At 36.8% G+C, this 26,506-nt stretch overlaps 1 protein-coding gene across 4 annotated transcripts in view; it reads left to right on the plus strand.

The window, feature by feature from the left end:
• The window catches only part of AP3S1 (adaptor related protein complex 3 subunit sigma 1), a 75,763-nt gene extending 54,054 nt beyond the window's left edge, over positions 1-21,709 (plus strand). For 2 of the 4 annotated variants that reach the window (XM_019968032.2, XM_070796834.1), the window contains exons 5-6: positions 11,681-11,788; positions 20,990-21,709. In XM_019968032.2, the coding sequence (XP_019823591.2) occupies positions 11,681-11,788; positions 20,990-21,118 (237 nt within the window). In that variant the 3' untranslated portion in view covers positions 21,119-21,709. Of the gene's footprint in view, positions 1-11,680; positions 11,789-14,935; positions 14,977-20,989 lie in introns of all 4 variants that reach the window. The other 2 variants (XM_019968033.2, XM_019968034.2) reach the window with 2 other exon arrangements.
• Positions 21,710-26,506: the final 4,797 nt, after the last annotated feature.

Here is a 26,506-nt window from a genome sequence, read left to right on the forward strand (position 1 = left end):
TGAAAGTTTTGATTTGTATAATACTTTGTAATGTCAGCTAACCTGTTGGAGAATTAATTATACAAAAATTTAACATATTTTTAGATTTAATAAAGTTCTGATAAGTACATTTTGAGAAGATCTATTTCTGAAGGTAAGCTCTTTTTTTAATGTTGGTGTGACTCCAGTAAAACCCAAAGACATCCATTTTCTTACTTAAAGTTTTTCATTATAGCTTTTCTTTTATTTATAAATACCTGTGGAGCTAAAGCATGATAAGAAAATATCATATTTCATTGATTCTAAAATGCTGATTTTCTTTCACATTTTTGAGATCAGTTCAGTTCAGTCACTTAGTTGTATCTGACTCTTTGCAACCCCATGGACTGCAGCATGCCAGGCTTCCCCTTCCATCACCAACTCCCAGAGCTTGCTCGAATTCATGTCCATTGAGTCCATGATGCCATCCAACCATCTCATCTTCTGTCATCCCCTTCTCCTCCTGCCTTCAGTCTTTTCCAGCATCAGAGTCTTTTCTAATGAGTCAGTTCTTCCCATCAGGTGTCCAAAGTATTGGAGCTTCAGTTTCAGCATCAGTCCTTCCAATGAATATTCAGGACTGATTTCCTTTAGGATTGACTGGTTTGATCTCCTTGCTGTCCAAGAGATGGATTCTTCTCAGGAGTCTTCTCCAGCACCACAGTTCAAAAGCATCAATTCTTCAGCACTCAGCTTTCTTTTAAGTCCAACTCTCACATCCACACATGACTACTGGAAAAACCATGGCTTTGACTAGATGGACCTTTGTCAGTAAAGTAATGTCTCTGCTTTTTAATATGCTGTCTAGGTTGATCATAACTTTTCTTCCAAGGAGCAAGTGTCTTTTAATTTAGATCAATATACATTTACAATTCTATAGCTTGTCATAATTTAATTAGCAGCATTTTTCCTTTTCAGTGGTTCATAAAGTAATGATGTTTTTAGTATTCAAATGTAAAGTTAGTGGAGGTGATGGGATTTCAGTTGAGCTATTTCAAATCCTAAAAGATGATGCCGTAAAAGTGCTGCACTCAATATGCCAGCAAATCTGGAAAACTCAACAGTGGCCACAGGACTGGGAAAGGTCAGTTTTCGTTCCAATCCCAAAGAAAGGCAATGCCAAAAATGTTCAAACTACTGCGCAGTTGCACTCATCTCACACACTAGCAAAGTAATGCTCAAAATTCTCCAAGCCAGGTTCAACAGTACATGAACCATGAACTTCCAGATGTTCAAGCTGGTTTTAGAAAAGGCAGAGGAACCAGAGATCAAATTGCCAACATCCACTGGATCATCAAAAAAAACAAGAGTTCCAGAAAAACATCTGCTTTTGCTTTATTAACTACACCAAAGCATTTGACTGTGTGGATCACAACAAACTGTGGAAAATTCTTAAAGAGATAGGAATACCAGACCACCTGACCTGTCTCCTGATATCTGTATGCAGGTCAAGAAGCAACAGTTAGAACAGGACATGGAACAACAGACTGATTCCAAATTGGGAAAGGAGTATGTCAACACTGAATATTGTCACCCTGCTTATTTAACTTTAATGCAGAGTACATCATGTGAAATGCTGGGCTGGATGAAGCACAAGCTAGAATCAAGATTGCCTTGAGAAGTATCAATAACCTCAGACGTGCAGATGACACCACCCTTATGGCAGAAAATGAAGAAGAGCTAAAGAGCCTCTTGATGAAAGTGAAAGAGGAGAGTGAAAATGTTGGCTTAAAACTCAACATTTAGAAAACTAAAATTATGGCATCCGGCCCCATCAATTCATGGCAAATAGATGGAGAAACAGTGGAAACAGTGTCAGACTTTATTTTTCTGGGCTCCAAAATCACTGCAGATGGTGAATGCAGGCATGAAATAAAAAGGTGCTTAAAAAGAAGAAAAGTTATGACCAACCTAGACAGCATATTAAAAAGCAGAGACATTACTTTGCCAACAAAAGTCCATCTAGTCTAGCTATGGTTTTTCCAGCATTCATGTATGGATGTGAGAGTTGAACTCTAAAGGAAGCTGAGCACTGAAGAATTGATGCTTTGAACTATGGTGTTGGAGAAGACTGTTGAGAGCCCCATGGACTGCAAGGAGATCAAATCAGTCAATCCTAAAGGAAATCAGTCCTGAGTGTTCATTGGAAGGACTGATGCTGAAGCAGAAACTCCAACACTTTGGCCACCTGACGCGAAGAATGGACCCATTGGAAAAGACCCTGATACTGGGAAAGATTGAAGGCAGGAGGAGAAGGGGACAACAGAGGATGAGATGGTTGGATGGCATCACTGACGCGATGGACATGAGTCTGAGTCGGCTCCCGGAGTTGGTAATAGACAGGGAAGCCTAGCATGCTCCAGTCCATGGGGTCACAAAGAGTCAGACACAACTGAGTGACTGAACTGAGCTATACTTACATTTGAAGAAATACCAAAATGTGAAGTGAGATTTATTTAGACCACTTAGAATTATAAATACAGGTATTAAAGATGACTTTAGGTACATTGTTTAAATTTGTCTTAGCAAATATGTATATTAGCATTTTATTATCAAATTAGTAAGCATATGACCCACGTAAGTACATAGGTGGAAATGTTCTAGCATATCTTAAATATGTCATTTCATCTTAATTGGCTATTCTGTCTCACTTAAAAAACCTAAACAGTACTATAGTTTTTAGAGTAGAGTTGTAACTCTGCTTTGCCTCCTCTTCACCCCTTTTCAAAACTCCTGCTCCTTTTGCAAGAGGAGAAGAAGATGTTCTTTGCAAAACACATTTGACAGAATATTTATTGAGTCCTTCACACTTTGCAGGGTTATGTGAAAACTATTTCCTTACCCCAGTCCTCAAGGAGCTCACACTTGTTTTAGGAGGACGTGTGATACCTGTGTGCCTCTGTCTTTTTCTCACAGGCACTCAGACAGCCATTAACACTGCAGTGTTACTCATATGTTTCATTATTTTAAAATTAAAATAATAATGCTTACCTTCCTTTAGAAACAAGTCAGATAACACTGAAGGCTATATGATTAAACATGAAAGCTCTTCTTCCCTCATCCCCTCCGTGCACCAACTCACCCCTACCGCACGGTGCTCCCAGAAGTCATTCCTCTTAATAGTGTATTTATAAAATAAATACTTTGTATTTATTTTCAAGGATATGCATAGTTCTCTTGGTTCAGTGAATGATTATGTTTTTATTTCACATAATGTTCTATGCCTTGCTTTTGTCTTCATCTCTCTTTGCTGCTGCTGCTAAGTCACTTCAGTCGTGTCTGACTCTGTGCGACCCCAGAGACGGCAGCCCACCAGGCTCCCCCGTCCCTGGGATTCTCCAGGCAAGAACACTGGAGTGGGTTGCCATTTCCTTCTCCAATGCATGAAAGTGAAAATGGAAAGTGAAGTCGCTCAGTCGTGTCCGACTCTAGCGACCCCATGGACTGTAGCCCACCAGGCTCCTCCGTCCATGGGATTTTCCAGGCAAAAGTACTGGAGTGGGGTGCCATTGCCTTCTCCGATCCTTCCATATCAATATATATGTATCAGCTTCATTCTTAAGTGAAATATTGTATATGCCATGTTTTACTTGACTACCCCTGTAGTAAGATATTAGTGTAGTCAAATTAAAAGACGTTTGGTGCCAAGGACCTCATTTCTAGCATAAATTACAACAAAGTAGCTTTTATGTTTTGAAAACTAGTGACAGTCCATAGAAAGGACTCTATGTAATTTGACCTCCTTCCATTTCTTTGGTTTTAGATGCTTGTTTCTACTTGACTTGTAACTGTTAAAAAGTGAAATCTGTTTGATTTAATCTTCATTTACTCTCCAATGATTATATAGGCTTTACTCAACCAAGATGCTGCTGTCTGTAGCACTATATATAAATATCTAATAAATGTGGTTTATTGATGGGGTAAACTGTTACATATAAAAAGAATGCCATGTTTTTTAAATTTTAAGATAATTGAGATAAATGATTTTGAAGAAGAAAAAGTGTTGTCATATTGTCATCTAATACTTGTTAGATGCACTTATTAGAGGCCAACAGTGGACATTATGCTGCTGCTGCTGCTAAGTCACTTCAGTCATGTCCGACTCTGTGCGACCCCATAGACGGCAGCCCACCAGGCTCCGCCATCCCTGGGATTCTCCAGGCAAGAACACTGGAGTGGGGTGCCATTGCCTTCTCCGAGTGGACATTATAATGCTGTATAAATAATAATAAAATAATACAGAGACCACTTAAACGTATATGTTGTAGTAGTTTTAAGCAGAAGTCTCATGTTCTTCAGTTCAGTTCCGTTCAGTCGCTCAGTCGTGTCTGACTCTTTGTGACCCCAAGAATCGCAGCACACCAGGCCTCCCAGTCCATCACCAACTCCCGGAGTTTACCCAAACTCATGTGCATCAAGTCAGTGATGACATCTAGCCATCTTATCCTCTGTCGTCCCCTTCTCCTCCTGCCCCCAATCCCTCCCAGCATCAGGGTCTTTTCCAATGAGTCAACTCTTCACATGAGGTGGCCAAAGTATTGGAGTTTCAGCCTCAGCATCAGTCCTTCCAATGAACACCCAGGACTGCTCTCCTTCAGAATGGACTGGTTGGATCTCTTTGCAGTCCAAGGGACTCTCAAGAGTCTTCTCCAACACCACAGTTCAAAAGCATCAATTCTTCAGCGCTCAGCCTTCTTCACAGTCCAACTCTCACATCCATACATGACCACTGGAAAAACCGTAGCCTTGACTAGACGGACCTTTGTTGGCAAAGTAATATCTCTGCTTTTCAATATGTTATCTAGGTTGGTCATAATTTTCCTTCCAAGGAGTAAGTGTCTTTTAATTTCATGGCTACAATCACCATCTGCAGTGATTTTGGAGCCCAAAAAAATAAAGTCTGACACTGTTCCCACTGTTTCCCCATCTATTTCCCATGAAGTGATGGGACCAGATGCCATAATCTTCGTTTTCTGAATGTTGAGCTTTAAGCCAACTTTTTCACTCTCCTCTTTCACTTTCATCAAGAGGCTCTTCACTTTTTGCCATAAGGGTGGTGTCATCTGCATATCTGAGGTTACTGATATTTCTCCTGGCAATCTTGATTCCAGCTTGTGCTTCTTCCAGCCCAGCATTTCTCATGATGTCATGTTCTTCATTGACTCATAAAAAGAGTTATTGTTCAACAATGTAAAAGGTGGCATGCTTGTCTTCTCTTATCACTCACAAATATTCAGCACCTTTGAGTTACCTCTTAAATTACTTAAATACATACGTGGCTGTTGCCTTTAATATTGTTCCTCTGAACCAAAGAGTTCCAAAAAGCTTCCAAAGAGAAGCTTTTTTTTTCTCTAGCAATATATGCTTGTGTTAAAAGTTTTCAAGACAAATGAATAAAATCTATAGAAGAAAGTAAGTCTTCTTTCTTCCTCAGTCCTCCAGTCCCATTGCTTAGGTAACTACTATCTATTAAAAAATATTTATAACACGTTGTACACCTATTTGAATGGCTAAAGTCCAGAACATCGATAACATCAAATTCTGGTACGGATGTGAAGCAACAGGAATTCTCATTCATTTCTGGTGGGAATACAAAAAGGTAGTCACTGTGGAGGACAGTTTGGCAGTTTCTTTTCAAAAAAGTAAACCTACTGTCATCATACAATCCAGCAGCTGTGCTCCTTGGTGTTTGCCCAAAAGAGTGGAAAACTTCGGTCCATACAATAGCATGCACATGGATGATTATAGCAGCTCTTTTTGCAGTTGCCAAAACTTGAAAGTAACCGAGATGTCTTTCAGTGGTAAATGGAAAAACAAGCTGTGTTACATGCAATCAGTGGAATTTTATTCAGTGCTAAAAACAAATTATCAAACTATGAAAAGACATTGATGAACCTTAAAATAGATATTGCTAAGTATAGGAAACCAATCAGAGAAGGCTATGTACTGTATGATTCCAACGGTATGGCATTCTGGAAAAGGCAAAGCTATGCAAATACTGAAAAGATTAGTGGTTGTCAGAGCTGGGGAAGGAGGGGAATGGATGAATACATGGACCATAGAGGGTATTTTGGGTACTCTCCGGGACACAACAGTGATGGCTGTTTATCATAGAATGTAGAACAGCAGAAGAGAGCTCTGAGAGCGACTGTGACTTCGGGTGATCTTGTCTCAGTGTAGGTTCATTGGCTTTAACAGATTCGCCACTCTCAGTAGGCAGTGTCTGTCAGAGGCCAGGGCTGTATGTGTGGGATAGCCTCTGTACCTTCCTCTTAATTTTGTTTTGAACCTAAAACAGCTCTTAAAAGATAAAGTCTTATTTTAAAAATGATTTATGTGCCTTTCCAGAATTTTTCTGGGTATATCCAAGTGTGTGAATGTATGTAATGTTTTTAGTGTACCTCAATGGGACTGTATTATAGATATTGTTCTGTCCCACTCATTTGTTCATTTAATAACTATATTCCTGAAGAATCTGTATATTTCTCTCATTATAAGGTGTGTGATAATATGGTAGACTCACCATTTTAATTTTATATTTTTGTTTGCTCTTACCAACAGTTTCATTGATCGTTTTTATACATGTATCTGGCTCCAGTAAGTTTTATTACTTTATTAAGTGACAGGCTCGTTTTCTCTTGCCTGTAACTTTCAATTCAATTTTTATTCTCTTGTAGAACTATGAGAATAGTGTGTACAATGTAATCTCATTTGTGTACATTAGATATGCACACACATATAACGAGTATGTGCGTCAGTTTTCTGGAAGGATATATAAGATACAAGTAACTGTGATTATCTTTGAATAGAGGGACCTAATAACAGAAGCAGAGGGTGGTAGAGACTGTTTTTATATATGTTTATGTTTTTCTTATATGGTGAATTTTTTAAAAAGTAAAAATGAAATTTAAAAGTTATGGTCTATGTCCAGAAGAAGCTGTGTGGTTGGGTAGATAGGGCATTTTTTTCTTTAAAGCAAAAATACATCGTTAATGTGGTATTTGCCACTTTTTAAACACTTAAAAAAATTCATAAAAGAGAATGAAAACTTATTGAACTTTTAGGTGAACATCAAAGCAGTTTAGTAGATGAGTTGTATTATAAGCATATTGTTACCCTTTTATTTCCTTAAAAATCTGGTTTTGGTAAGATTTATAAAACAAAATACTGAAACATGTCATCCATATGAGTTAGGGCTAAGCTGAAGGCAGAGCTTATCCTCTTTTTCTTACTAAGTCAGCCAAAATTCTTCCCAATTCTTGGAACATGAATTTTTCTGTCACTGGACATGTTCACCTTCTAAATTTCCTCTCCTCATATGCCATACCTTACTTTGGACACATGGCATGCTCAGTCCATGGGGTTGCAGAGTTGGACACGACTTAGCAACCTAACAACAGCAACCTGGATAGTATTGGAGTAGCCTCCCAGTTTGGAGAAGGTGATGGCACCCCACTCCAGTACTCTTGCCTGGAAAATCCCATGGACAGAGGAGCCTGGTGGGCTGCAGTCCATGGGGTCGCTAAGAGTCGGACACGACTGAGCAACTTCACTTTCCCTTTTCACTTTCATGCCTTGGAGAAGGAAATGGCAACCCACTCCAGTGTTCTTGCCTGGAGAATCCCAGGAACGGGGGAGCCTGGTGGGCTGCCGTCTATGGGGTCACACAGAGTCGGACACGACTGAAGTGACTTAGCAGCAGTAGCAGCCTCCAAGTTGATAGTTCTCTTTCCCAAACTGTTCATCTCCTTGGATTTCTACATAACTTATGGTACCTCCTCACTGAGAATACCATCTTTATGCATTTATTATCTTTGTAATGACTGAGATTATGTTTAGGAATTTAGCTCGTATTTTCTGTCTTTTCAGGATCTAAATTTGCTTTCATAAGGATTTTTTTAACTTTGAGGACAAATTTGCATACATTCTTAGAATTTGTTGCTTACAACTCACACTGGTAGGCTGCTCGTATTTTGATACCTCTAAACTTAGCAGACGTTTCAGTATTACTGAAATCTACAGTTCTACCAATCTAGTGCTTGTGATCTAAGATGTTTTGAAAGGCAGTAGAACAATGTGTGTAGGGATGAAGCCACAAGAAAGCCTGAGCAAAACGGGACTGGTGGAATTGCTACACGTTTATCACTGTTAGAAGTCATGCTGTCTCATGAGAATTTGTTTTACAAAGAAGAGAGGAATTTCTACTGCTAAAAGAGAAGTTTTAATGAATCTCTTTCCCCTCAGTTTAGTTCAGTCACTAAGTCCTGTCTGGTTCTTTGTAACCCCATGGACTGCAGCATGCCAGGCTTCCCTATCCATCACCAACTCCCGGAGCTTATTCAAACTCATGTCCATCAAGTCATTGATGCCATCCAACCACCGCTGTCATCCCCGACTCCTCCTGCCTTCAATCTTTCCCATCATCAGGGTCTTTTCCAGTGAGTCAGTTCTTAGCATCAGGTGGCCAAAGTGTTGGAGTTTCAGTTTCAGCATCAGTCCTTCCAATGAATATTCAGGAACTGATTTTCTTTAAGATTGACTGGTTTGATTTCCTTTCAGTCCAAGGGACCCCCAAGAGGCTTCTCCCAACACCACAGTTCAAAAGCATCAATTCTTTGGTGCTCAGCTTTCTTTAGAGTCCAACTCTCACATCCATCCATGACTACTGGAAAAACCATAGCTTTGACTAGACGGACTTTTGTTGGTAGAGTAATATCTCTGCTTTTTAATATGCTGTCTAAGTCATAGCTTTTCTTCCAAGGAACAAGCGTGTTTTAATTTCATGGCTGCACTCACTATCTGCAGTGATTTTGGAGCCCGAGAAAATAAAATTCTGTCACTGTTTCTGTTTTTTCCCCGTCTATTTTCCATGAAATGATGAGACCAAATGCCATGATCTTCATTTTTTGAATGTTGAATTTTAAGCCAGCTTTTTCATTCTTCTCTTTCATTTTCATTAAGAAGCTCTTTAGTTCCTCTTCACTTTCTGCCATAATGGTGGTGTCATCTGCATATCTGAGGTTATTGATATTTCTCCCTGCCGTGACTTTTCTTTCTGAACACTTTTTACACATACAGTTCTTATTAGCTATTATAAGGTAATTTTATCACCTAGTTACCTTCTTAACCTTTAACTGATTTTCATAGATTGACTAAAAAATAGTACTTATTATGAATAAATTATTTCATTTATTATTGTTAACAGAAGAAAACAAGGTATTGGACTTGAATCAATCAGATTTAGGTTTGAGTCATTAATTTGCTACGTATTAGCTTATGTATCTTGAGTAAGCTGGTTTATTCTCTCAGTGTAACAGGTTAATGTGAGAATTAAGTCAGATATTGTAAGTCCAGCAGCATCAAAACAGAGTTTTAATAAATGTTATCTAGTAACAGAAAGGATATTAGTTGAAGTGATGATATTTAGTACTATTTTTTAAAGCTTCTGTAGCTTCTTGTTTTATTTTGTTTGTTAAGGAAGAATAATTTGTAGAATTTTTCAGAATTGGAGTGTGAAGTGTCCAACTTTCCAAAATGAAACATTAGTAAATAATGATAAGATATTTTAAAAATCATGAATATATTTGCATGAAATCCTAAAAGAATGAAAATTGAATAGCTTAATTCTATATTTAACTTTTTTAAAGTTTTTGTTTAAAAAGAAAACCCTGTAAGGTACTGTGCTACAGTACCATTCATGAATTTGTTGAATCCCTATGAAAAGTCAGTGCATACTGTTCTAACTCTGTTTTACAGGTAACAGACAGAGAGGTCAAGTAACTACTGAAGGGTGAATGGCTAATAAGTGATAGTCGGTATTTACACCTATCTAATTTCACAGTCTCCATTCTTAATGCTGCCACATTATTTTAAAAAATGTGTATTATAGCACAGTATACTGCTCTTGACACCCACTTCAGCTTTGAATTGGTGATTTTTGATTCAGTAAATTCCTTATGATAAAACATCTGGGTTATAGTTTTTCTCCCCAATGGAAAATGATATTTTTGTCATTGTAATGTTTTTGATCATGAAAAATCTGAGTAATTAGATATGTAGAGAGAGCTTTGGGGTAAAAGTATTATTAAAAGTGAAAGGTGCTCAGTCTTTCCAACTCTTTGTGACCCCATGGACTGTATATTCTCCTAGGCAGAATACTAAAGTGGGTAGCCTGTTACTTCTCCAAGGGATCTTCCCAACCCAGAGATCAAACCCAGGTCTCTTGCATTGCAGGAGTATTCTTTACCAGCTAAGCTACAAGGGAAGCCCAAGAATACTGGAGTGGGTAGCTTATCCCTTCTCCAGCAGATCTTCCCGACGCAGGAATTGAACCAGGGTCTGCTGCATTGCAGGTGGATTCTTTATCAACTGAGCTATCAGAGAAGCCCAAAAGTATCATTAAAGTACCTATAATATAAAGAAAGCACCACTTCCTATAAAATAACAAAAGTGCCACTTCCCAGGTGGCGCTATGCTATGCTATGCTAGAAAGAAAAGTAAGTGAAGCCGCCCAGTCATGTCAGACTCTTTGTGACCCCATGGACTATAACCTACCGGGCTCCTCCATCCGTGGGATTTTCCAGGCAAGAGTACTGGAGTGGGTTGCCATTTCCTTCTCTAGGGGATCTTCCCGACCCAGGGATCGAACCCGGGTCTTTTGCATTGCAAGCAGACTCTACCATCTGAGCCACCAGGAACTCAAAAAGGGTGTGTTGCCTCCCCATCGGGAATCAAATCCCAGTCTCCCGTATGACAGGCAGGAATACTCAGCACTATACTGACAGGATGCTAAGTCATTTCAGTCTTGTCCGACTCTGCAACCCTTTGGACTGTAGTGCGCCAGGCTCCTCTGTCCATGGGATTCTCCAGGCAAGGATACTAGAGAGGGTTACCATGCCCTTCTCCAGAAGAATCTTCCTAATATAGGGATCAAACCTGCATCACTTGTATCTCCTGCATTGGCAGGCAGGTTCTTTACCACTAACGCCAAAGAATCTGCCTGCCAATGCAGGAGACAGGAGAGACAGCAGTTTGATATCTGGAAGATCCCCTGGAGAAAGAAATGGCACTCCACTCCAGTATTCTTGCCTGGAAAATTCCATGGACAGAGGAGCCTGATGGGCTACAGTCCATGAGATTGCAAAGAGTCAGACATGATGGAGCAAATAAGCACAATATAAAAAAAAAAAAAAAAATTTGCTTCATTTTAAATCTAGAGCTAGTAGTAAGGCCAGATAGCCTTATTAAGTACCTCGAGCATAAAACAACTTAATAATTATTGATGAAGAATCTAGTATATAAGGCCCTAATAGGTCATTTTTTTAGCTTTAATTTTGATTCTATAATCATGGTAGCTAATGTTTGTAGATTATTTATTTTGGGGGCACTTCCATGGTGGTTGACCTCACTTAATCTTCTCAACACTCTAGGAAGGAGATATTATTATTATCATCCGTGTTTTATAGCTCATTAAACTAAGATTTAAAGAGGTTTGTATAATTACCTAAGGCTTCACAGCAGTGACATAGTGTATTATAAACTCTCACTCCAAATTATTTTTATTTTACAGCTCATAAAACAGACACAGCAGTATTTGAAAGAAAAATTACTGGAATCATGAAACATAGTTTTCTTTATGGATGTGTATTATATTTTCCTTTAGGTTCACAATATTCTTGCAGAAATGGTGATGGGGGGAATGGTATTGGAGACCAACATGAATGAGATTGTTACACAAATTGACGCACAGAATAAACTGGAGAAATCTGAGGTGAGAATGGAAAGTGCTCTAGTTACTGAAGGGAGTGAGCGTGATCATAAACTATGCATGGTTTGTAGTTTTCACTGTTTGTCCTTCAGTATCACCCTTTAGTACAGCTGGTAGGCTTATTCGGTTTTGAAAATAAATGGAATATACACATTTTAGTATGTTAAATGTTCTGTGACCACTATCCACCAAATAGTTTTGTGTATTCTTTTAGCCACAGTCATAATTGCTTTGAGTAATAAATAAAATTTCCAATTCTTATTGCTTAAAAAAGAAGTCATTTACTTGAATAGTGGAATCAGTATTTGTTATGTTCTTAGTCATTAATTATCCAAGAAATCTTAGAACTGGTTTTCAAAGATACTTGAATTTAATGTTTTATAAAACTATTTCTGAAAAAGGAAGGGAGAGAAAATGGAATTCTCATAAGGAAGTAATATTAATAATAGGTGCTTAGTAGGCCTGGATGTACATTGAAAAAAAAAGAAATTCAGCACTCTAATCTTTTATTTCTGGATCCTTGTCAAAGGTCACTGACACGTTAGCTAAATCATATATACTTGATACAATGACACATGTATTCATGGCTTTTGTTGAATTCTAGAAGAGCAAGATTTGGTGATATACAGCTGACTTTGTGCTGTTAGGTTGAGTGAATGAGGACCAACCAGCACTTTAGCCTTGTGTAAAACTACTTTATAATTGCATGCTTCTTCCCTCAATAACAAGGCTGAATATCAATAACAAAGCTGAATTTATCAATAACAAGACTGAATATAACAGGTGCTGAAGCTGAACCACTCAAGTGGGCATTATTTTAGTGGTCTCTTATTGCTGTAGAAGAAATTTAGAAGGATGAATAGTCTTGATACCTCATTTAGCACTATACATGTTTGAGGATACCCTTACCTCTGATATTTATAGTCATAACTCAGAGTAGAAAACTAATTTTATTTATAATTATTAGTAGAGGTGTTCAGGTAATCTAAAGTAAATATTACTATAAAAGCAGAGAGATATTAAAAATATGCTAGTATTGATTTACAACAGGTGAGTTGTGAAGAATTTTTATCTTGTTGGCTCTTTAAAGGATCAGCATAACAAAATGCTGTGCTCATTGTAATTAAATGAAATACAGGATGGTGGATAAATCTGAAATCTGAGGATTAGAAACAGTTGAAGTTTTGTATAAAAGCCTTTTCCAATGTTCTATTTTAAATTAAAGTAAGTCCTACATTCCTCCTTACCTCAGTCTATTATCCTTCTTGGTTTCCCAAAGGAAGGGCTTGAAATGGGGAAGAACTTAAAATTATGACTCTTCTAAGTAATTGTATATATTTTATATGTTCTATAACCAGTTTTTAAAATACTGGTTTTTGAAAAGGGAAAACAAACTAGATTAATAGAAAAAATTTCATTTTAGGACAAGGAAAAGGGCTCAGAATATTTAGAATATTTAGAGTTGGCTTGCAATGGATTTTTCAGTATGGCAAAAGATTTACTATAAGCTCTAAGCTATAGTTTTTAAGGTCTTAAAATGATAATTTATGTAATCTTAAACTTTGCTTTGCAAAACTGTATGGATATAGATTTTAAATGCTAAGACACAGACAGTGATACAGTCCCTTAATAACTAGTCCAAAATGAGTGGTATGTGGTAATTTATAAATTCTATGTAATCATCTGTAAAAACATATCAACTTCTTGTCTGGAATTTTCGCCTTTCCAGGTATTTAATTCCTTTCCATTGGTGGTGCCCTTCACCCCTTTTCCTCCTTAGTTTGCCATCTGTAATATTGATAGAAGTCATAAGAGACCTATAATTATTCCATAATGGATATTTGCTTTTTGATTGTCCAGTAAAACTTTGTTAATAAGCCAGTTTTTCTTATCTATAAAGAGCAGTAAAATACAGAATTGATGTTTTCAGTGGAAATGGTTATAAGAATATTACAACTTGTAAAATGTCCTTTCACCGAAACAGTGCTATTGAAACTGGTTTTGAATCCTAGGGAATGAATACTTCCGTTTTTCATCCACTGATCATTTTTTAACATGTGTAATCAATTGTTGTCTACTGCCAAATTAGTTTTCTTTTTCTTCTTTACAGAGAAATATGTTTTAAATCTGATGGGATAAACTAATGTTATGTATTTATCAAGCATTTCCCTATATGTGATGTCTGCTAATATTTTACTCACAAGATAGAATTTTGAGTCATAGTGAAGCCATAATTTAGTTCTGATCACATTTTAAGAAATTGTGTTGAAGAAACATTGACTTTGTGTAATTTTCCAGTAATTTTCATATATGTTAAATGTGTTTGGAAGGCTGCCAGCTTTATTCCAGACACGGGGAAATGTTAAAGATTTTCATAAGGGTTTCATTTCCGTATTATTTAAGTTGGTTATATCTACCAAATATATGACTGCAGAATAATCCAAAATTATTTGTGAGTAAACTGTAAGCTTTTATTAATCTTACTCTTAACAAAATTTTAGTTAAAATGTACTATATAAGCAAAAATTTACAAAGAAAATCTTAAAGTTCAGAAAACCATGATTGATGAAAAGACTTATTTATCATATTCTAAAAATTGACTATTGTTTAGAATATCATGTGTCTTTTAAAAAGCCTGGATGTAGTTACAGTACAGCTTTTAAAATATAACATGGATGTTTCAAGGTCCCTTTAACTTTGTCAGAAATAAAAAGATTTTATTATTTTAAAAGTAGTGTATTTCCAGTAACAGTCAAAAGTGAGCCAGTTTAATTACCTAGACAAGTAGAAGCAAAGATGACTCAGATCTTTTAAAAGATGAGAATCAAAGATAATGCTCTGAATAGATTTTCCTCTCTCCTGCTTTAATAGATAAGTGGTTTACTATAAGGTTGGGATCTTGGGAAAGGAGGGTTTAAGCTGGGAGGTTGTTGGGACTTGGGGACCTGGAAGAGGCACTCAGGATCTGCCTAGGTGTGGAAAGACTCCCTGGGTGTGGAGGTGGAGGGGTGGGGCTGGGAACATATGTATTTCATGTGATTTTCAAGATGAATAAATGGGTCTGAATTTAGTCACTACTTTTTAAAAGTCAGTCCTCTTTTTTCCGAACATCCTGATCTTTCTAGCTCTTTCCATTCTTCTCTCTTACAGACCTTTATCTTTCAATCTCCCAGACAGGACAGGTAGACAAGGTATTGCTGACTTTGAGAAAAATGTACTTTAACAAAGGGAAAGCAAAATGATGTCAAAGGCAATTAATTATTTAGGCCAGACTCAAAAATTCTTTGTGTTAATGAGCCCATATAGTCCCTGTAGCTATTTTCCATTCTCGTTTCTCCCTGTAGTTACTCATCTTTTATTGGACTTAGTGTATTTTATTAGTATATCATTGATGTCATCTTTGTTCTGTTTTGTCTGCCTGCATTGTGAAGGAAAGTTTAAATTTTTTGTTCTTTTTTTAAAAACATTGTCATCTAACTGATTAATTACATTTCTAGAAATGACAATTTACTTTGTGCATATAAATTATAGAGTTTATTTTGAGCACCATATGGCAGAACCGATCTTAATTTAACTCTCACAGATACTTTTCCCTCATCTTTCTAAATTAGGATTCTATTAATAACATAAAATTGCCTGCTGGGTTTTAGAAGCTCTGAATTTAAAAACCAAAAGCTGAACCTTTAGAGATTTGGATACAAAGTGGGAACCCACAAAGGCTTAGAACAGTGACTGTTAAATAGTCCCTTTCCTCCCACTTAATGGTTTTCAGTTCCAAAGTCTTAACAGAATTGCTTTTACAGTTTTGACTGACAGATGAATATTGAAAGTGGCCAGCAAAGTAAAATCAGAAATTTTCTAAAATTGAACTAAATGCTCTAAAACATGGAATTAAATATATTGACCAAACTAAAATGGATTTCTACTGTAGCAAGCTTCTGATATCTAAATATATCATAATATGACTCAATAAGATATTGTAAACCTTGAAAATTTTTGCAAAGCATATTGGCAAAAATTGAAAATGTTTTAAATAGACTCCTAGCCCTACAAAACTAAATTTTCTCTATTTCCTGTGAATTTTTCACACCACAGGTTACCTGTGTGAATTTCCATATAGAGATGATAATGAACAACTTTTTGTACAGAGCCATTTCAGGAAAAATGAAAATGTTTACATACCTCCATTTAAAATTTCAAATGAAAATGCTTTCTTGAGTCTCATGCAGGGAAAAATATATAAACTTAGGTTAGCCACTTTAGTAATTAGAAAAATGCCACTGAGAATCTGGCAGCGTTTTTTAGACACTAGATTATTACTTTCTGGATATGTTTAGAAAGCAGCACCATACAGGTGGTTTTATAATTTCTTATCCTGAGCTTGTGGGCCTTATCTTATGAAGCTGGGGACACACTTTTGAACCCCAGATCTGTATTACTGTATCCCAGGGACAGAAAATGCATAATCAGTCTTGTTTATTCCATTAATCTCAAATCACTGCCAATTTCTACATTCCAGCCTTTAATTTATGTTAAATTGTTTTTTCTAGCATAGAACCATCAGTAACTTGGGTCTTATAACATCTATCAGTAAAACTACTGATTTGCTTTTTTTTTAATCAAGTATCTATTTTCAAAGAATAGAGAACAAGAAAAGTGGCCCTCAGATATAGATGTTAGAAAGTCAGCTTGTGGGTTGGTTCTGCCCCTCTACCTTGACATGCCCAGTTACTCTCCCCTTCAGAATTATGGTGAGGACCTTGGAGGTCACATGTCATGGTCAAAACTATTTATATTAAATCCATAAATGATGTCAGTCTGCTATATTTATTTCACACAGGTAAATCCTATGCTAGAAATTAAAACTATAATTTAAGATTACATAAAATTACTAGACCTGAAAGGTTTACAATTTTTAAATATTCTCATTTTGATAAAAATTTTCATAAAATGCCATCGTTCTTGCTCACTAGAGGACTGTCAGCAGCATTTCTAATCTGTTTATAATTGCAGTTTTAAAACACTGCCTTTAAAGCAAAGAGCAAGCCTGTCCCCAGTTTAAAAGTTATTCTGCCTTAAAATCAGAAATTAAAATACTGACATTTTCCATTCTGCTCAAAACATGCTTTCAAAACCTGCCATTATTTTGTTAATGATTTTGAGTCTGAAACCATTTAATACTGTGTTTATTAATGTTGATGTTCTTTCACTTTGCTGTTAGGTCAAAATTATGAATTGTGCATATAGCAACTTCCAGCAGGATGGGTGGGTAAAGGTTTTAGTATGTAAAAATTATTCCAACTACCATCTTATTATGGTCTATTTCAAGCTTGAAAAAATATTTTAAGATGGTAGAATGTTTTATGTGTTAGATGAAGTAAATATCTAGGTTCTCTCCTTTTCCCTTGGAGAAAGCTAATTGCTTATTGCATGAGGAAAAGGGAGCCTTCAGAGTCTTTGAATGAAATATATTTTATAATGCTGCTTTTTCAGTTTTGCTTGCACACATTTTGTTTATTTTTGGGTCTGGCAATTAAAAAAAAAATCAAAAACGAATCATATCCATCCATTACTATCTTTGTGATTCAAGTGCTTGAAATTTCTGAGAGTATGTCTGTATAAGTCTTCTATCTGTTTGGCCTCATTTTGGTATACTTGCAGACTTCATTTTGTTTTCTTTCTCTTAATTCTGTTAATTTATTTAATCTCATGGGAGAGAAAACATGATCATTCTTTTATATACTGTACTTCATTCCTCCATCCAATTCATACTCTTAACTGCTTTGGATTCATGTATTTGTTTTGTTAGTGAAGTTGCTGCAGTTTACCTGCTATGGTGGTGCTCGAGTATAACAGCTTAGATGGAAACAAGTTATTTCTCCAGTAGGGTTTCATTCTTTTTATTTCTGCTTTATGTCAACTGTGTAATCTTAAATCTATAAGAACTATGTTGTACTGTCAGAAGTATCTTATTTTTACATTTTAAACTGTACATACTACTAACAAGACAGGTAAACTTAATTTCTGTAAATTTCAGTGTTAAAAAATTGTGTTAATAAATGTTATCTTGTTTTGAGTATATCTAAAAGAGCTCAACTCAGATGAAAATTCCTTTATACCTTTTTGTTGGCAAACTGATTTTCTAATGGCAAATTACCTCTTTTACATTTTATTCTTTAATAAAAATGTTTCAGACTTCACGTTCATGTAAGTCTGAAACTGAAATGTGTTTATAGCAGTTCTGGTGTTAACTATCTGAGTGACATGAGGTCTATTATTTTTTAAAGTCTGAATTTTTGTACATTAACAGCTCATTTGCTAAGCGTCTACTTACTGATCAACAGTCCTTCTCATGTTTTTCTTTCCATTTTATATTCTACAGAATCTGATTTCTTAAAATGTTAGTTTAATTAAAACTTAATTGAAGTACACATTATAATTTTTAAGTTTTCTATCATTTAAATTTGTGACATACTACACAGAAGTATTGAACATGCTTGAGAAATAATTTGATTCTCTAAATTCATTTGCGTGTTCTGATTAGTTACCACCCTTTGCATGTCTATGGCTTGCTGCTTATGTTTAGAGGAATTGTAGTTTGTTGACTTAGAAACTTTTTGGTTTTACGTAATATGAATTTGGCACATATATGCTATTTAAATCAATTGCTATATTGACTTTATGTATTCTTATTAGCAGCCAGCAGTCAACACCGTCTGTGGTCACAAAGAAACGACTTAATCTAATGAAATTTAACAGGATGCAATTTTATTCTCTAGTTTAGCTGCTTATGATACAGGGTATTATAGGGAAAGAAAGCTTCTTGACAATGACATTTAATACTACAAAAATGTATTTTTACTACTTATAAATGTTAAGCATAGCATCCAATAAAACAGATGGACACATACACACACATGCACCCCTACCTGTTCTCTCTCTTTTTCTCAATAATAAAAATCCTCTAATAATTCATGCGTTTTAAAGTATTTATACTTAAATACTTTGTCAGTGCTTTCCTATAGCCTACTCATAACTAGCACCTGGTATATAAATTCCAGAGTAGAAATAGGAGCAAGTTGCTTATTTAAATAGAAAAAAATATAAAACCTTTTTACCTGGAAAAATGATAACTATTTCCAGGTTGTCTGTAATTTTGTTAAATAATTTTTGTTCCCTCAGAAAACAGCATACTTTTTAGTAAAAGGAAGAAAGCCTACAACATGGTAAAAGCTCTTTGAATTAGAGTCTTCTCTGATTCTAAACCATTCTAAATTCTGGTAGCTAAACACTGAACTTGAAAACACCAAGTTGGCATGTGTGCTAAGTCGCTGCAGTTGTGTCTAACTCTTTGCGACTCTGTGGACTGTAGCCCGCCAGGCTCCTGTGTCCATGGGATTCTCCAGGCAAGAATACCGGAGTGGGTTGCCATGCCCTCCTCCGGGGGATCTTCCCGATCCAGGGATCAAACCCATGTCTCTTGCATTGGCAGACGGGTTCTTTACCACTAAGGCCACCTGGGAAGCCCAAATAATATTCATCTGTATCTCCATCATCTTTTGGGGGGCAGTTGGAGAGAAGTGGGGTATAACAAAAACTGCACTATTTCAGGTAGGTATAAATGTAGAGGTCAATCAAATTTTTAGTTATACATCAAAAACAACTAACCTCCATTAAATTATAAAAATTGAATTCTCCGGCCCTGTTTAGCCTTTAATTGGGTATGGAGTTTTTCATCCATATCACCCTTATCATTGCCTGTGTGGACCATATATATTATTAATACTATTTTGCTGATTTTTCTATTATTTCCAATTCTGACTTGATAATCCATGGCTTTTATTTCATTGCTTAACAATGTTTGTATCCTTTATTCAGCTAATAGTTTACACTGGCCTATTTTGTATCAGTCAAGATTTTTCTCAGGTAACAGCTTTATTATTACTATTTTTTAATTAACAAAAGAGGTAGGATTACATAAGAGAAAAAACAAACTAAATTACAAAAAGGGACATTAAAACTCATCTTTCTAATAACATGGACACTGTCTCATATATGAAACCTAAGCAAAGTGGAAGATTTGTTTTTGTTACTTAATTGCTTTTGTGCAAGATAATGTATGGTACTGAATTCCCATATGTTTGTTGACTTTTTTATATAAACTGAGTAAAAATTGATGAAATCTAATTAATATATAAATTAAACCTTAAAAACATAATGACGATTGATGTAGTTTTTTGAGAAAAGTGATGTATATGCATTTTTCTTATAATTTTAAGCATGTTTTCTCTCAAAATTTCTCTCAAAATTTTTCACAAATTACAAATTGTCCTTCTAAGATGAAAGCCAGATATTGTACACATTAATGGCATAAGAAATTGTTAAATTCATGTATTCATATATATCCTACCTTTTGCATTTATGCTGTTTCTTTCTCCAAATTTGTATATTATAAACTGAACATATGTTGAATCTACTTTATATGACAAAATATTTTTAATCATTATATTTTTACTAATGCATTGAAGGGTTGGATTGATCCTCTTACAGTTTCATTTTTTGACAGAACCATTCTCTTTGGATTGAGGCTTCACTTTAAAAGCCTGATTTTGTTTTTTAATGTTCTGGAACTTTCCTAGAAAAGTTTAGAAGAACCTCTACAGTTGTAAAACATATTTTAAAAAGCTTTATTGTATTGAAATGTTTTAAGGGTTTAGCCCTAAGTAACTAAACATGATTTATTACTTTCAATTTTTATTTCACAGCATATATTAATAATAAATGACAGTTTAAAAGCAAAAACCCAAAATCTATCACAGTTGTTGCAAGAGGTGTCTAATAAGGAAAGTAATGTAAAATATGCTTCATGTTTATATCATAAGTCAGTTAAATCAAGATAAAGGTGAAGATCTAGCTATGCAATTTAAATATTTTGTGTGATGTTTCCATAGTACAAGTTAATTTGTATTTAAATCTTTACATTGTTATCATTGCATGTACTCACTGTATTTTTTAATGTGTCAACTGTTTTCTCTTTATAGATTAGTATTTCAAAGTAACCATTCCATACCAATTCAAACTACCATCTGGTCTCTAAGCTTGTTCTATGAAAATCTTTTACCATTGTCCTCCAGTTTTAGTGTGTTTGGTGAGCTACACCTGAGTTGTTCATTTTCTTTTTCTTTTATTTGCTTCTGTATACAGGCTGGCTTAGCAGGAGCTCCAGCCCGTGCTGTATCAGCTGTAAAGAATATGAATCTTCCTGAGATCCCAAGAAATATTAACATTGGTGACATCAGTATAAAAGTGCCAAACCTGCCCTCTTTTAAATAAAAAATTAAAAAGGCCACTCCCAGGTAAAATCCAGGGGAAAAAGTCATCTAAGTTTACCATGCAGTTGTTTACCAAAAATAAAGGAGGAGAGTCTTAACTTTTACTCTTGGATTTAAGTCAAGGTACTGTATAGACATTATATAAAATCAGTGTGGAAGTTCAATGTTGCTTTTCTTGCTCAGTGGTTTTGAAGAAATTAAGTAGTTCCAGTGTGATTTTTTTTTCTTCATTTTTTAAACTGCATTCCTGTGGCCACCTAAGGCATGCCTGTATGTATTGGCTATTACAGTATTTCGAAAACTGTTCAGGACATTTCTTTAAATTGTGTACAACCCAAAATGTTGGTGTTTTGTATGGATCACAAGTGCAACATTCCTTAATAATTTCTGTTATTTGTCACAATTGTTATTTAAAGAACGAAGTATGTATTGCATGAAAACATTATGACCTATTTCTCTTAGTTTAAATAAACTCCAAGGTAACCGGACTTACAAAGCACTGTTCTGTTTGCCTGATATCTACTTTAGCAATAATTTTTTTTACGACCCTCTGACTCAACAAAAAAATAAAAGTATATTTTATCACTGTTAAGCAGCTGTTAATGTTGGTTTATTTAATTTATATTTTTAACATTCAGAAGCTCATTGTAAAATTAAATTATTTCACAAGTCAAGAGCAGTGTATCACGTAATTTGCCCACATTTTCATATTTAGTCTTATCTTGTGATCCATGAGTGAGGTTCTTCCTCCAGTTAGACTAAGGTTTTCCCTGTAGTTATAGTCCTCTCTCCCCAAATGTTCTTTTTTTGAAATATTTCCTTAGGTCTGTGGCATGTGTGAATTTTACTCCAAGGTCTGGGGTATAAGAAAAGTCACTATTTTTTTTTTAATAAAATTAATCTGACTCTAAGCCCCATTCAGGAAATTCAGTCTGTGATTATTGGGATTTCCATCAGTTCAGAAGTGTATCAAAGTTCTTGAAGAAAGTTATGCAAAGCAGAACATGCAAGGAAGCCCCTGCTCTTCAGTCGATTGACAAATGTGCCAGGTTAACAAGTCCCTGTCCTAATGGAGCTATCTGCAGTACCACACAAGAGTGCCTGGCAATATGTATGTTTTCTTTTTTTCATTTTTCTGGGGGAGAGGTGTGAATTATGGAAAAATTTTTTGTTTGGTTAGAATGTACCAAAATTAGGGAAACTTCCAGGCCAGATTATGCTTTAACCTAAATAGTGGAATATCTCTCACTATATTCTAATATGAGAAAGAAACCCAGTCATGTGCAAATGACAAAAATAAGCAAGTCATAGAAAACAAAATCTCAGTGATCACTTAAGATGTAAAGATGCTTAATCTCACTAGTAACCTAGGAATGCAAGTTTAAAGAACAATTAGATTTTTCTTTCACCTGTCATGGGTTTCCCTGGTGGCTCAAACAGTAAAGAATCTGCCTGTGATCTAGGAGGCCTGAGTTCAATCCCTAGATCGGGAAGATCCCCTGGAGAAGGGAATGGCAACCCACTCCAGTATTCTTGCCTGGAGAATCCCATGCACAGAGGAGCCTGGCGGCTACAGTCCATGGGGTCGCAAAGAGCTGGACACGACTGAGCGACTGACACTTTCACTTCCACTTCTTCTGTCATACTAGCAAAAATTAGGAGGGGTGACAATACCCAGTGCTGGAGAGCATGTGAGGGATGAAAACTGTCATATATTGCTGGTGGGAATGTAATTTACTGTAACTTAAATGTATATGCCAAGTTCTGTGAAAATTTTAAAAACTTAAAAATACACATATCATACATACCCTGTGACTCACTTTGGAGACTCTGTATTCTCGTAGCATTCCTGGATATCTTTATATACAAAGGTAATTATTTCATCGCCTTTTTAAAGCAAAATAATAGTTATATAATAAACTGGAAATATCTTCATTGCCCACCAGTAAGGAAATGGTTGAATAAATAATGGTAGCTGTCATACTAGTTTTAACAGCAAAAGGCTGGAGTGACCCAAATGTCCTTTATAAGGAGACTGGTTGAGAAGTTGGATTGCATCCACATTAGGATGTCTTATGGAGTTATCACAATGAGATATCCCTCTCTAGTGCTAAACACTGATAAAATTGATTCCTAGAATATAATGTTAAGTGAGAAAAATCTAGGTAAAAAGGGTATCTGTATCTGTGGCATGTGTGTTAGTTAGGGTTCTCTGGAACCAGTAGGGTGTGAGTGTGTGTGTGTGACAGGTTCACATTGTATCAGTAGACTGAGTAAAGCATGTTGCACTCCCTAATGTGAACAGGCCTTACCCAGTCAGTTGAAAGCATGAATAGAATGAAAAGGCTGCCTCTTTTAATTCCTCCTGTTTACTGCCTTCAGACTGGAACATCGGCTTTTTTCTGCCTTCAGAGTTGAAATAAAACAAGGGTTCATCCTGGATCTCAATCTTGCCAGCGTTCAGACTGGAGCTCCACCTTAGGCTCTCTGGGTCTCCAGCTTATCAACTCACCCTGCAGACCTTGGAACTTATAATGAATGGGACTCATGTGGGCCTGTTCCTTATGATAAATATTTTTAAATAAAATCATCATTTGTTGGTGATCATTTTTAAATGAGAAGGCAAGGAAAAGAAGGTTGATGTCCTAGCTTGAAGGCACTCCGACAGGAGCAATGAAAAGGATCAGCCTTTTAAGTTCTACTCGTGCTTTCAACTGTTTGGGTGAGGCCCATTCACACAAGGGAGGGCAATATACTTCACTCAGTTTACTGATTTAAATGTTAATCTCAGCCAAAAACACCCTCACAGAAATACCCAGAATGTTTGACCAAATGTCTGGGAAACCCCATGGCCCAATTAAGTTGACACATAAAATTAACCATCACAGCATGTTATCAAATTACCCAAGAAAAAGGGAGAATGAGTGGTGTGTGTGTACTTTTAAATGAAAGGTGCAAGATAGGTGGTCAGCCAGTGAGGGCATTGCCCAATCTGCATAATCAAAAGAAATAAAAAATCGGATGACCAGGTTGAGAGTAACCACCACAATAAAAAGGCATGACTCGTGGTCCAGTTTCTGATCCTGAGCCGGTTCTCAGACCCAGAACTCACTGATTCACAGAAAGATCGAGTCTCCAGGAGGACAACCCAGCAAAGCATGGCAAGGGCATAGATGAATTATTTTTCCACGACTTCCTTTAAAGGGACTTACTTGACTAACCAGACACTGGGAAATGGAAAATACCCAACCTTTTGAGGATTATTGGGCACGGTTCCCAAGCTGACACTGCCAGCTAGCAATCTAACCTCACCACGTGCCTCTGTCCCCGTTATGGTGGGAGCATGCAGGGGCTAGCCAAAGCCCCAGAAGGACAGAGATTGGAAGATCAGGGTAAGGAAGCTTGGGGAGGAGGCTTGTGGATAGATTTATATCGGAATAAGCATGAAAATGTGAAGATTTTTGAATCGTTAGAAAGACGATTCAAATCATCTGAAAAGCTAGAATTCGTTCAAACCATCAAATACGATAGAAATCATCTGAAGAAATGCTGTACTGACAAATACAGCAGAATGGCTCAGCAAAGTGTTCCTGTGCTTCTGCCATCGGCCTCAGGTTGGTACAGTGGAGCTTGAATGGGGTATCCAGGGATTGAGGCCACACGTGGGCCCAGCAGCATGAGCTCCTGCTCATCAAGGCTAACTTAGCCACTGATTGTGTCAGATGTCTTTCTACCAGTAACAGAGACCAGTGCTGAGCCCCCGATGCAGCACCTTCCCTTGAGGAAACCCAGCAGCCGCTTGTGGCAAGTAATTTTTGCCCCTTCCGTTTTAGAAAGCGGAGTGAATTAATCCTGACAGAATGGACGCATATTCTGGATATGGGCTTTTGTTTCCAGGCTGCATGTCCTCAACCAGCATCACTATTGAAGGACCTACAAAGAGTTTGATCAGCTCACACGGGAGGGCCCACATAGCATCACAAAGGACCAAGGCATCTGCCTTACAGCAAAGGAGGTGCTGCAGTGAATGCAGAACAGTTGATCAACCGATTTTGTTACCTGCCGCCCAACTCAAGCTGCTGGACTGCTAGGGCCACGTCATGGCCTTTTTAAAGCACAGCTGGGGCACTGGGTGCCTCAGGCGACAGTCAGCACGTGCTGCTCTGTTCCCAGCAGGTGAGCCACGGGGCAGAAGTAGGAGCGGCCAAACTCACCCCACTCCCCATGACCTGCCGGGGGAAAGTGTGCTTCCTGTCGTCTCAACTCTAGGGTCTATTATGGTCTAGAGGTCTTGGGTCCCAGAAATGCTTCCTCTAGGGGTGCAACAAGGGTTGTATCTCTTTCATCTACAGCAGCCCTGCATTCACTTCAGGATCCTCATATCAAAACATCTTGTTTGCAAAGAAAGGAGTCCCCATCCTCCATTTCTCCTCAGCTCATTGAAGTCTGACCCAAAAAAAGTATATTTCAGGGCACCAAAAATAATAGCAATCATGTTTTGTCTAGTGATTCAAAATCACAGCTATTTTGAGGACAAGTTTCATTAGGATTCTGTTGCTAGTGTTGCAGTTGCTGACTTAACACAGCTCATTCAGTGTGACTCCAAAACTAGATATTAAATATTTCTATATATATATATATTTGCTGCTACTGCTAAGTTGCTTCAGTCGTGTCCGACACTGTGCGACCCCAGAGACGGCACCCCATCAGGCTCCACCGTCCCCGGGATTCTCTAGGCAAGAACACTGGAGCAGGTTGCCATTTCCTTCTCCAGTGCGTGAGAGTGAAAGTGAAGTCACTCAGTCGTGTCCGACTCTTAACGACCCCATGGACTGCAGCCCTCCAGGCTCCTCCATCCATGGGATTTTCCAGGCAAGAGTACTGGAGTGGGGTGCCATATATATATGAGAGAGAAAACTGAAGAGTAACCAATAAATTCAGAGAAAGCGCTTGACAAAATATAACATCTTTTCATGATAAAAACCTTCCAAAGATTGGTATAGAAGGAACATACTTCAGCGAAACCAAAATGAGAAATCCACAGGTAACGTTATAACAGTATACTCAATGGAGAAAAATTGAAAGCTTTTTTCCTAAGATCAGGAGCAAGTATCACTCTCAACTCTCTTGTTCAATGTAGTACTGGAAGTCCTAGCTGGAGCAGTTAAGCAAGACAAAGAGATAAAATCATCCAAATTTGAGAGGAAGAAATAAAATTGACATTATTTGCAGATGATATGCTGTGATTTTAAATAGAGAAAATCCCAGAGACTCAATAAAAGCTGTTTGAACTAATCAACAAATTCAGTTAAGTTGCAGGACACAAGATTAACATACAGAAGTCAGATGCATTTATACAGTAACAAAAGATCTGAAAAAACTGTCCCTT

The sequence above is a fragment of the Bos indicus genome, chromosome 10 (assembly GCF_029378745.1).
Source record: "Bos indicus isolate NIAB-ARS_2022 breed Sahiwal x Tharparkar chromosome 10, NIAB-ARS_B.indTharparkar_mat_pri_1.0, whole genome shotgun sequence".
NCBI lineage: Eukaryota > Metazoa > Chordata > Mammalia > Artiodactyla > Bovidae > Bos > Bos indicus.